The sequence below is a fragment of the Agrilus planipennis genome, unplaced genomic scaffold (assembly GCF_000699045.2).
Source record: "Agrilus planipennis isolate EAB-ADULT unplaced genomic scaffold, Apla_2.0 scaffold178, whole genome shotgun sequence".
Taxonomy (NCBI): domain Eukaryota; kingdom Metazoa; phylum Arthropoda; class Insecta; order Coleoptera; family Buprestidae; genus Agrilus; species Agrilus planipennis.
In genome coordinates, this window is record NW_020439320.1 from 57615 (window position 1) to 70913 (window position 13299).

General features: G+C 31.4%; 1 protein-coding gene across 1 annotated transcript; it reads right to left on the bottom strand.

Moving 5' to 3' along the window:
- Positions 1-6355: 6355 nt before the first annotated feature.
- Positions 6356-12702, bottom strand: LOC108738366 (elongation of very long chain fatty acids protein 4-like). The gene is made up of 7 exons (XM_025978542.1): positions 12621-12702; positions 11303-11490; positions 10594-10674; positions 10364-10535; positions 8869-8996; positions 6646-6795; positions 6356-6457 (listed from the first exon to the last, which is right to left on the bottom strand). Exons 1-7 carry the CDS (start codon positions 12700-12702, stop codon positions 6356-6358), a joined length of 903 nt encoding a protein of 300 aa, XP_025834327.1.
- Positions 12703-13299: the final 597 nt, after the last annotated feature.

Genomic DNA, 13299 nt, shown 5'->3' on the forward strand with positions numbered 1-13299 from the left:
TTCAATGCAACGTTCGTTACAGGCAACTCCGGCATGTATAGTGTAAAATTTAAATTCATAGTGTACAAATAATACCATTAAACCAATTCCTTAACCTCTATCCCGGTATGTTTGTGTGTTTGAAGAAGTTTCACTTCAGTAGCGTGTTGTATAATTACACGTTGTATTTTTTTTTCATACTTTACCTGCATCGCGATATAGGCGTTTAATAAGGCCATGGACAGATTGTAAGGAATTAGAAGCCAGGTCAACTTAAACGGCTTTCTGTTTTTCATTAGTTTTGGTCCTATCCATACTATGAATAAATATAGTGCAGTGTATATTACAGTGGCTAGAGGCGAATCTACTAAGGGCCATCCACGTGTGCGTTCGTCTAAAGAGATAAAATAATTTATTTACTAAATTGAAAAATTTAATAACGGACTCTAGAAATTATTAAAAAATTAATATAAAATCCCACCTTCAATGCCTACATCTATACATGGTATAAGTATGTAAATTATGCAATGGTTCTTGAAAATTGCAAGTGAAGTTTAATTATTTTTTGAGATTCAACAATTGATCCTCAATAATGCTTCACTAAAATGTACATGTCTGAATTATCTTATTTTAGTGTCTAAGATCTGCATGTATTGATGATTAGCAAACGCAAAACCAATGCAAAACTAACATAGTCTTGACCTTGATCTTGGTCTAACATGTTCAGTCTTAGTCTTGTTCGTGCAAGACCATCGATTCTTATAACAGTTTAAAACAATTAAGATTATATATAACAATTTTGACTTTTTTGGTTAGCGTAATTCTTCATGAAGAAAGCCGCAAACATAAACATAAAATGATTTTTTATTTTATTTTTAATCGACCAAATTAGTTACTCTGTACATCTCACGAAAATGTTATTAATTGGGTACACTTTTAGTACATTTTAAACATGATGAATGCTAATAGAGATATATTCAACATATTTCACAAAAATTAAAACTTTTGAGGCACTTGCTAGGACAAAGAATATGAATCCTTTATTTTTTTTAGGTTTACTTCAGAACATTCTTCGAACTATTCTTGCTCTTGCTCTTGGTCATATTAGCATAGTTGAGTCTTGCTCTTGATTTTGCTCTTACTAAATATGCAAAACTGCAACACTATTTTCCTCATTCCTAACATCTGTAAATTAATAGATGATGAGCTTTTCTGCTGTGGTCGAATTCTAATAGCAGTAATTTCGAAATGCTTAATAGATGGCATTTTCAGAGCTTCACGATGAATATTGAGTCTGCAATTAGAATTCGACCACGACAGAAAAAAAGCCCAGAAGCTCTTCATCATCAATTAGACACCGGCCTACTAAATCTATAAATTAGTTGACGATTAAATGCTATATAAAGTGAACTAATTCAATAAGAATATAAGTAAGTACATGAAAACGAATATTTTTAATTATAAATACCTATATTATCGTAAGAATTAATATCAGGTACTTAGCTTAACAACGAAAACAATTACCTGATAACGAGTGTGTCCAAAGATAATAATCGTATACTTCCTTCCACACAGTCTTGGTAACATTTAAGGCCACCGAAGTCATTTTAAATTATTTCAACGTGAACTGTAAATAAAAAACATTATATTTATAACATGAAAAACAAGTAATAAGATATGAAAGCATAGGAACAACGTATTATGTAGGTATGGGTGGATTCGGGTAGATCCAGGCACATCTAATGAATCCTTTGAACTATCTGCTGGCTCACTCTGAATATTAACCCAATGTATCGATAAACTTTAACATTAAAACCGTAAGTATCCAAAATGCTTTGCTCAGTTTAAAATTATGCAACTCGTTATTTTTACTTAATGAGGGAAGATGGTACGACAATCCCATCCGGCGTGTGTAGTCCGTAGTATAACTGTAGTAACTGTTATTTACGCATATCACAATCAGAGTTATTAATATTATTCCAGTTGACAAAGAACTACTGATCATGAGTACAAATATCACATAAATCACCGATCAAACATTATATAAAATGATGAATGAAAGTTGCTCACATTAGCCATTGAAAGTATTAGCAGCTTAAAAAGGGGACAAAGAGATATTCTATAAAGGCCTTCTAAGAGCCCAAAAAATTATAGACTCCTTGGAAACGGATAATCGAAAATATTGGTTCGATATTGTTTTCCGGGTTCAATATCATGGTCCATGGAATTTTGAAGTTCCAAATTGATAACAGTACTTGCCAAATTATCACTTATCGTACCTTTAGCAAGGAACTACGAAATTCTATGAATTACGACAAAACACCCCGCAAAACATTATCGAATTGATACGCGTCAGATGTGTAAAACTAAAAATTGCAAGATATTGCTTATGAATGCATTTAATCCAAAATTCTTAGAAAACGATTCGAAAAACTTCACTTATTAGATGAACCCAAAGCTAAAGAAACTATGCATTCCATTTCTGTCTCTCATTACTATACGTAAAAGATCAGAAACAAAATGGGGTTGTAAATATTTTGATATAAAATGATTGACGTTGATTTTACATCAATAATTTCTTTTGGCTCTGATCTTTCACGCAAAACAAACTATTTTAGCATCAGTGTCTTTTTTCCAATTAAAATGGATGTTAAAGACAAATAAGGAAACATATAGAAGAATTATATGTTGCTATAAGAAACTGTAACATAAAACTATAAAAACTTTATCTCAATCACTTCAAACAGAAAAATATGAATCATTTCATCATTCTTCGCAGCTGGTGATATAGTGCAAACACCACTATTAGTCTAGAAAAACTCCAATATTTATAAAATGAGCAAATGCCTGTAACATTTTCTTAATACGAAATGAAATAAATATAAATAAAAATCTGAATTCATTACTACTTAAACTTAGGAAATATGCACAACTAATCATTACAAAATTTCCAGTTATATTTACTATTTCTTTAAGTTCCCTGGTAAGTACTACAAACTGAACAAATACTGTACTTAAGCTAACTTAGATAGGTATGTAAAAATATTGCTTTAAAGGATACACCTTCATATAGAAAGACTTTCTATTTTCTAGGAAAAGGAAGTTTAAACAAAACGGAAACTTTGTCTTTGTTGTATTTCTCTGTTTCCTTATTTGGTAGATACCGAACATGATTCTATTGTAATCGTTACCGAAATAATTTGTCAGACAGGAAGAATAAAAATAATGATAGGAAATGCGGTTTGTAGAGACCAATTTGAATGAAGAGAAGTAATTAAGCGAAATCAATAAATGTTGTTTTAAAACTAACAGGTGTGAGATAGACATTTATCAACAATTGTCTATTAAAAGTGGCATTCTTAGAACTGAGAAGTCAAATAGTAAAACTCATGATTTCTACATTTGTTTTTACTTTATGACATATGTAAAGTAAGATTTTAATCTATCTCGTACATAAAACTGTCCATGTGGATCCTTAAGACACCCAGTTATTTTGCAAATAAAAATCATGGAAATATAACATTCCTTTCTAAAACAGGTAATTTTTTGAAAAACTTTTCTTTGTGGATCCAAAAAATCATAAAAAATAACGTAGACAGGCAGTATATGACCATCTAGTGGATATTTGCTGTGAGTAAGGTATTTCAAATTGTGTAAGAATAATTGAATGAAACCATATTAATAAGTGCGTTTAAGTTCTTGGTCGGAACTGAAATTACCAGAAGCGGATCGCAATTTCGATTTTATTTGATCTCATTCGCCATAAGCGGTTTAAAAATTATTGACTAAAGTGAAGAAGCTCCTACAATGCGAATTGATATAATATACAAAGAAGACACAGTTGCGCCATCTACTAGATATTTGCGGCTACTAAAGTATACGTTGCACTGATGAGATTCTCATCTGATAGTTTCAATAACTTTCTTACCACCAGCATATTATTGTTAAGGATTTCAAATTTTAGTTAAGCTGTGTCATTCATTTTAAGATAAATAGGACGTAGTAGACCTCTTTGGTTATTCACAAAAGTCAACACATTTCTTTTTGTTTTTGATAATCTATAAATAATATTAGAGATACAAAGGGAATAAACCTTAAAAGGAACTGATATTTTGACAATACATAGATAATACATATTCTGTGTATTATAAAATAATAAGGCACAGAATTAAAAAAGTGAATTAATTTATAAAGTATTNTTTCTGAAGCAGTGTGTTAATTGAATGTTTTTGCAGAATATCACAAACAGAACCTTCCAAGTCGGATATGTTATCGTTTTCTCTAGCCGAATTCTTAAGGAAAAAATACACCAAATTAAATTGTGTTTGCCATTTTATTTAACGAGCTTATAGAACAAATCAAATAGCTAAGAAATTCCTTTCAACATTACAGTAACTTTTTCAAGTATTTTTTACTGTTTGCTTATGATTAAGCAGAACTGATATCATTTTAAATGAACTTGAGAAAGGACACTGGCAGATTTTAAACCTGTTTATTATACTTATTTCGTTTATAAATTCTACAAATGGAATTTTGAGATCATTTTTACTTTAAATTAAACAAACCTCCATCGTATTAGAGGATTCTTAACACAAAAATATTAATTTCCTGAATTTTGTATTTTTGGTCAGTATTTTTTGTCAAATTTAAATTAAACGATTCAAGCCTAAAAGATTAAATAAATAACAAATACACAAATACTTAAAGCAAGAAATTACTTTACATACTCTTATTGCCAAAAACTATTTCGAAAATAGCAATCTGATGTAAAACTTACTTTACAGGTATTTATTGGCCATAGTAACACCTTCTAAATACCTGATTGGTTGACATTCACACCACAAAAAAACAACCACTACTCTCAGATTGAAGGTAACATTACCTATTTCTGCCGATTTATCAAAGATGCTTTGGATTTATTTACCTTTTGGTAGGAATACATGTTTTCTTGATAAGACAGCTAACGAGAGGTATTCTTCAAATTCTTTATCCTGTAGACAACTATTGCACTAACTACTCACACTCCTTAAAAATTTCACATACTTCTTTAATGTCTCCTCATCTACAGACGCTGAGTTCAGTTCTTACATCCTTAGTAGGGTTATTCTAATTTCTATTGGCAGGACTATCAATTTTATCAAAGTCGCGTTCACGCAGCTTAAAAAACTTAAACTTCGTCCTCCGTTAAAACTATCAGTGGCCGTACGTCACATTATTTTCTATTAAAATAAGTTCAATTTATTTTTAAAATCAAACCAAATGTATATTAAAACATTTACTAGGACTTTTATTTGATTAAAAGCTAGTGCATAACCTGCAACCTATTTGTTGTTAACTCGTTATTGTGAACGAGCATACTTGGATCGTCATTGCAAAGAATCTTCATGACAAACAAACAAAAACTTTAGTTACATATGAACTGAGTACGGGGTTGATGGTGCAATCATTTAAAGTGTAGAAAAAAGTGTTTGTAGAAAGGACAGAAATAGTTATGTACAATTGTGCAGTGATATAGCTATGTATAAAGAAAATATCGCATAAAAGGTAACACAATGTATTTTGTACTTACTACGATCACTTCATTTCATAATAAGTTAGGTTAAGTTAACGATAAAGTAAGCTAGGAAATGTGGTTTACTGTTTTATAATATTAAAAAGCAGATAAGTGCTTATTTACTTTAAAACTAAGAAGAGGTATTTAAAAATTTTCATTATTAACGCAAGGGCAGAGCTTATTTGACAGTAATAATAATAGTAATCACAGCCTACCGGAACTACAATTCTACTTCGTCCTGCAAATTACAATAAACTGCGAAAGACATATATTTGTACCCCAATTGGAAGATGTATTAAAAAATATGTTAATTTATAGTCTTCTTAGTATGTCTGTCCATAACAGGCATTTTTATTGATAAATATATCATTTTCAATATAATTTGAATACAGAGGAAGAAAGGATTCGATTAGAAACGCATTAAAAATGTAAAACTTGTTAGAACGGAAGACAAAAAAATTAAAAGTGTGTAATATAACACTACGTTTCCATTTTTATTAATTTTCGAAGAAAATCTGTTATTCATAAGTAGGCCATTTTAGGTCATATCCAAAAAAATGTTGTTTTCAAAAAAGGCACAGATAGTTACCTACCTACCTAATACAGAAGCTTTCTATCAACTTCTACTTTTATTTTCTTGAAGTAAAAAAAATATTCTAGAAACAAAAAAAGATGACTTAAATAAAATTTTTACTAATAATCTATTCTTACAATAAATCCATCATTTGTTTTTTCAATGTAAAAAAATCATACGTACAAAATTCCAAATACAAATAAAAATAAATTATTATACAATACGTAATAAATATACCTAATTACAAATCATGACTGCTTTTTCTCATATAGCGGACTGAATCTTCCATTTTCTTGGAAGTTTATGCCTTGGCCGCAACCCATATCCATTCCATAAAACACTCTGCTTCCCTAAAGTCAGACAAAATGCATTTAAAGCATAGCGGAATACGAATTTGTATTACTTTTTGTTTCTCTTTTATTTTTACAGTTTTAGTAAGTACCTAATCATTTTTTATTTTATAAATTAGAATTATTCTCCTGATTAACGGAAAAAACGATTACAATTATTGAGCATGAAAAACAAAGTTATGAATTACCTTTTTCATATATTCCTTCACGTAAAAGTTGCCGAATAACACAATAAAGGATATCATGTAAATAATCAAAGTGTAATGCATCCACAAAGGAAAATCACATCCGGTTCTTAAACCATTTACTCCCAAAAGTAAGGCACAAGTGAATTGAATCTGAAATAAAATAAATTGTAATTGTCTACCAGTTTTCGAGTTTATTCTGTTTAAAATTAATAAAAACGAAACGTTTAATCTTTGTTTCTGAAATTCTAACACCTATGTAAAATTTGATACTTTTTGTTAGTCCCGTTTCACATGGTACGCACAATCAGGATGTACCGTCAGGACACGTAAGCAAGGACCGTACTTTTAAATAAGTAATTTCACATTAAGTTTGTATGGTCAATACGTAAAATTCACTACATAAGGCATACATTGAGGTCATGCGTTATGTAACTTCACATGAGAACTACCGACATGATCTAGAACAGCCCGAGATAAAAATGTTCAGTCTCTCAGAGTCTCTGAAAGCGAGACTCGAGTGTCTCTGGTGTCGCTGAGAGAGACTGTCGAGAGACTCTGAAAAAAACTGTTTAGCGTCTCTGAACAAGAGATTCGAGTCGCTCATAGAGAGATCCTCATTTCGTGTCCAGTTTCTGTGCGAGAGACTCAAATCTCTGAACGAGAGACTCGAATCTTTGAATTAACAATTTTATTGTTCGAGTCTCTCATACAGAGACTGTGAGATATCTATAAAAACACATGGGCAATAACTGAAAGACTGTAAAAGACTGTGAGAGACGCTCTCAGAGACGCTGAAAGACTCTGAGGTACCGGAAAGAGACTGAACATTTTTGTCTAAGGAGGGGCGGTCAACCCGATTGATCTTGCGGGCTACTTTGGAAAAAAATCATAGCTCCGCTGGCCGCATGTATCTCAAATTTCCTATCCTGAGGTAATTTTCGCATTTCCCTAAAATTAGAACATCCCACATCCTTAACCATTTGTGAGCATTCAACTCATTCTAATGTAGGTGTCTAGTACTTCACAACCCCCAATATAATAAAAAGGTAACGAAGGTAGTCACTAAATATCTTTCACTAACGATAGGATGCACCCATAGTCTCTTCTTACGTATTAGGCTTTTCCCTATGTCGTTTTATCCGTAAAGCTACGGCAATTATTTTATTACTTAGATATGTTACCGGAAATGTATGAAATCCATCATTGTATACAATTCCTAGGAAATATATATAATTCCTAAAATCGTCTGGAAATATGTGAAATAAATTATATTAGACACATTTCCTAGGAAATCTATACATTTCTAAATAGCAATCGGAAATGTATTACAGGTAATCCGAAATAGGCAGTAATACGGCAGGCTGTTTGGAGATGTACTTATATTCATTGGTGACGTCATTGTTTGGTTAGGGAGATTTATGACAGACTAGAGTTTCTTTAATGCCCCTGCCCACCGGAGGCGGAATTTAAATGTTAAAATAATGTGACGACATTATCTTTATTTCAGCAAACATGATGACCTTGATTTTTTAGTATGTTGTACAGGTGATGATACTGATCATTTTCATATGTATGTGTGTTGGGCGCGGAGATCATAATGAAGCATTCTTATTCTAACATATCTACTCGCCTCCGGTGGGCAGGGGTATTGAAGAAACTCCGGTCTGCCTAAAAACCATATAATGACGTCACTAATGTATATACATCTCCAAATCTAACCTAACCAAACAATAATGTCTCCAATATATATCAGGCAATCGACTAGAACGCGAAAAAACAGATAAGCTTGATTCTAATTTTACTAAAATGTTTTATTCATTTTATTCACAGAAAGCATTAGTTTTATACATTCCCAGTACAATATCGGAATTTCATGCATTTCCTAGGATATGTGTGCATTAAAAAATCTTTGAAACAATATTTTATAGATTTCCTAAATTGTATAATTTCCTAGATTTCATACATTTCCGGTAACAGATACATCGTAAATGTAACAAACCGACAGTATAAATGGCAATAGCCGCCAACAACGACTGGTCACTACTTGACCATACGACATGCATCTGAAAGCAGTACGTTGCGTATAGAAAATTGACGCTAACGTTCCGTCCTAATCATACGCTTCATGTGAAACGGCTCTTACAGAATTTCTCCTCCTCATCATTAACTAGGCCTAAATTGAAACTTCACATAAATGAAAAAATTTATAAAATTAATACTAACCAGTTGAAGAATTGTCAAGTATTTTTTCCACCACAGGTATCTGGTCACTCGTGGACCCAACGTCGATAGTCCATAGTAAGAGTACATCAGAACATGAATGGCAGAATTCACCATCGCAGGTAGGAAAGCTAAAATTTATGTTTTTGTTATTGTCATTACTCCCAAAAAGATAAACTACGAAACAATTCCGAGATATATTGAATTTCTTGAAACTTCTATACTCTATAAAGCTGTAGGTAGAGGAAGTTACTGCAGTTTTCGAAACTTTGATCTTCAAAAGTCAATTTTCAAATAATATTGACTAGGTTACTATTACTTTTTATCATTTTGGTATCTATATACATATGTCGTATTGTTCACCACTACTTTACGATCAGCATTTAAAATGCAAATACAAAACAAGAAATACCTATTTTTATCTTAAGAGAACCCAAAATTTTCTAAACTCCATAGAAATGGATAATCTATATCACTTGATCGATATTGTGTTCCTGGTTCAATGTCATAGTCCATGGAATTTTGAAGTTCAAATAGATATCAGCACCACTTATCTTAGCAAGGAACTACGAAAGTCTTTGAACTACGACAAAACAGCCCGCAAAACAATATCGAATTGATATACACCAGCTGTGTAAAATTGAAAACTGCATGATCTTGATCCTTAGAAATTCTAAGAAAACAATTCGAAAAACTTCACTTATTAGATAAACCCAAAGTTAAATAAACTATGGATTCCATTTCCCTCTCTTATTACAATGTGTAAAAGATCAGAAACAAAATGCGGTTGTAAATATTATGATATAAAATGATTGATGGTGATTTTACATCAATAAAATTATTTGCAACCCTATCTTGACTCTGATCTTTTACGCTTAACAAACTATTTTGGCGTCAGTGTCGTTTTTCTAATTAAATTTGACCAAGGCAAACAAGGAAGCATATAGAAGAATTATTTGTTGCTGAACTGAAGAAACTATAACATAAAGATAGAAAAACTACATCTCAATTAATCCAAACACAAAAATATGAATCATACTTAATCTTCGCAGCTGGTGACATAGTGCAAACAGCACTATTAGTCTAGAAAACCTCCAATATGTAAAAAAATAAGCAAATACCTGCAAGGTCTTTTTAAAATATATTTAATACTTAGGTAAATGTAGAAAATTACTTAAATAAGTACTACAAAAAGTATTTATTTGAAAAAAGTACTTTGAAAATACGTATTTTTCATTTGGCATTTGAAATACAAAGGGGAAATCTATTTTGTATTTTACATTTGAAATAACAATTTAAAAAAAGTATTTGCATTTTGTATTTAAATACTTTTAAAAAATCATTCTGCACATCTCTATTTACGATCCATACTAATTTATTTGTTTCGAATATGTCTTAGAATTTAGTAAAAAATCGAATGATGTTTCTTGACATCTACATTTTCTAAACAGTACGTTAATTGAAGCAACTCATTCGTATCTAAATATTTTTTACTTACTTGAACCACTTGGAACCCATTTTATTCCGATCCACCACAAACCAAACATCGTTGAATGGTGATAAACATGAAGGAACGTCAATTGTTGGTCTTTCTTCCTTAATATAAAGAAGAAAGTGTCACTGAATTCTAAAAGTTTTGAAAAATAGTACCACCAGACAGCGTTGGCAATCTATAATTTAAAGGTTTTTTTAGTGTTTTCTATTTACATTATTTTTTTAATATCTTACTCGTAATTCGTCGGGGTCCCACGACTGTCGACATGGCTCGCATATGTAACTGTACTTGAGTCTTATTGAAGAAATAAATAGCTGCAATGAAACAAAATTTTATTAAGAAATAGAAATTTTTGTTTTTAATTACTATCTATTTTGTACTAATGTAAATTGATTGAACGTCGACGCTCCCGAATGCGTCTGTAATCCGCTGTAATACCCTTTTATTTTATCATCACCAAATTTACCCTCAAAAATTCTTTCCCCAAAGAACTTAACAAAAACGCCTACCAATAATGTGCCGCTTGTTTTCAGTGAATTATTTATTCAAAATCGTATTAATTGTTTTGATTATTAAAAATTGACAATTTAATGTATTAGGTACTTAAATGTTTTTGAAGTGAAACTTCTTTACGCACGGTAGGGTAAGTTCGTTTCATGCGAGTTGCTATGTAACGAAATCATGCAACGGATGTCCCCCCTCTACTCGGCCACGTAGTCGAGTTCGTAGTGGGGATCGTTTGAGCCGTGAGCGCGCTTCAATTCAACGTTCGTTACAGGCAACTCCGGCATCTAAAGTGTAAAATTTAAATTCTTAGTGTACAAATAATACCATTAAACCAATTCCTTAACCTCTATCCCGGTATGTTTGTGTGTTTGAAGAAGTTTCACTTCAGTAGCGTGTTGTATAATTACACGTTGTATTTTTTTTTTCATACTTTACCTGCATCGCGATATAGGCGTTTAATAAGGCCATGGACAGATTGTAAGGAATTAGAAGCCAGGTCAACTTAAACGGCTTTCTGTTTTTCATTAGTTTTGGTCCTATCCATACTATAAATAAATATAGTGCAGTGTATATTACAGTGGCTAGAGGCGAATCTACTAAGGGCCATCCACGTGTGCGTTCGTCTAAAGAGATAAAATAATTTATTTACTAAATTGAAAAATTTAATAACGGACTCTAGAAATTATTAAAAAATTAATATAAAATCCCACCTTCAATGCCTACATCTATACATGGTATAAGTATGTAAATTATGCAATGGTTCTTGAAAATTGCAAGTGAAGTTTAATTATTTTTTGAGATTCAACAATTGATCCTCAATAATGCTTCACTAAAATGTACATGTCTGAATTATCTTATTTTAGTGTCTAAGATCTGCATGTATTGATGATTAGCAAACGCAAAACCAATGCAAAACTAACATAGTCTTGACCTTGATCTTGGTCTAACATGTTCAGTCTTAGTCTTGTTCGTGCAAGACCATCGATTCTTATAACAGTTTAAAACAATTAAGATTATATATAACAATTTTGACTTTTTTGGTTAGCGTAATTCTTCATGAAGAAAGCCGCAAACATAAACATAAAATGATTTTTTATTTTATTTTTAATCGACCAAATTAGTTACTCTGTACATCTCACGAAAATGTTATTAATTGGGTACACTTTTAGTACATTTTAAACATGATGAATGCTAATAGAGATATATTCAACATATTTCACAAAAATTAAAACTTTTGAGGCACTTGCTAGGACAAAGAATATGAATCCTTTATTTTTTTTAGGTTTACTTCAGAACATTCTTCGAACTATTCTTGCTCTTGCTCTTGGTCATATTAGCATAGTTGAGTCTTGCTCTTGATTTTGCTCTTACTAAATATGCAAAACTGCAACACTATTTTCCTCATTCCTAACATCTGTAAATTAATAGATGATGAGCTTTTCTGCTGTGGTCGAATTCTAATAGCAGTAATTTCGAAATGCTTAATAGATGGCATTTTCAGAGCTTCACGATGAATATTGAGTCTGCAATTAGAATTCGACCACGACAGAAAAAAAGCCCAGAAGCTCTTCATCATCAATTAGACACCGGCCTACTAAATCTATAAATTAGTTGACGATTAAATGCTATATAAAGTGAACTAATTCAATAAGAATATAAGTAAGTACATGAAAACGAATATTTTTAATTATAAATACCTATATTATCGTAAGAATTAATATCAGGTACTTAGCTTAACAACGAAAACAATTACCTGATAACGAGTGTGTCCAAAGATAATAATCGTATACTTCCTTCCACACAGTCTTGGTAACATTTAAGGCCACCGAAGTCATTTTAAATTATTTCAACGTGAACTGTAAATAAAAAACATTATATTTATAACATGAAAAACAAGTAATAAGATATGAAAGCATAGGAACAACGTATTATGTAGGTATGGGTGGATTCGGGTAGATCCAGGCACATCTAATGAATCCTTTGAACTATCTGCTGGCTCACTCTGAATATTAACCCAATGTATCGATAAACTTTAACATTAAAACCGTAAGTATCCAAAATGCTTTGCTCAGTTTAAAATTATGCAACTCGTTATTTTTACTTAATGAGGGAAGATGGTACGACAATCCCATCCGGCGTGTGTAGTCCGTAGTATAACTGTAGTAACTGTTATTTACGCATATCACAATCAGAGTTATTAATATTATTCCAGTTGACAAAGAACTACTGATCATGAGTACAAATATCACATAAATCACCGATCAAACATTATATAAAATGATGAATGAAAGTTGCTCACATTAGCCATTGAAAGTATTAGCAGCTTAAAAAGGGGACAAAGAGATATTCTATAAAGGCCTTCTAAGAGCCCAAAAAATTATAGACTCCTTGGAAACGGATAATCGAAAATATTGGTTCGATATTGTTTTCCG

Excerpts from the sequence above, each read along its gene's own strand:
- LOC108738366 (XM_025978542.1), bottom strand. The coding sequence starts at position 12,702 with ATGACTTCGGTGGCCTTAAATGTTACCAAGACTGTGTGGAAGGAAGTA. Across the intron at positions 11,491-12,620 it reads TTGGACACACTCGTTATCAG|ACGAACGCACACGTGGATGG; the intron begins GTAATTGTTTTC and ends TTATCTCTTTAG. Across the intron at positions 10,536-10,593 it reads GGGACCCCGACGAATTACGA|ATTGCCAACGCTGTCTGGTG; the intron begins GTAAGATATTAA and ends TTTAAATTATAG.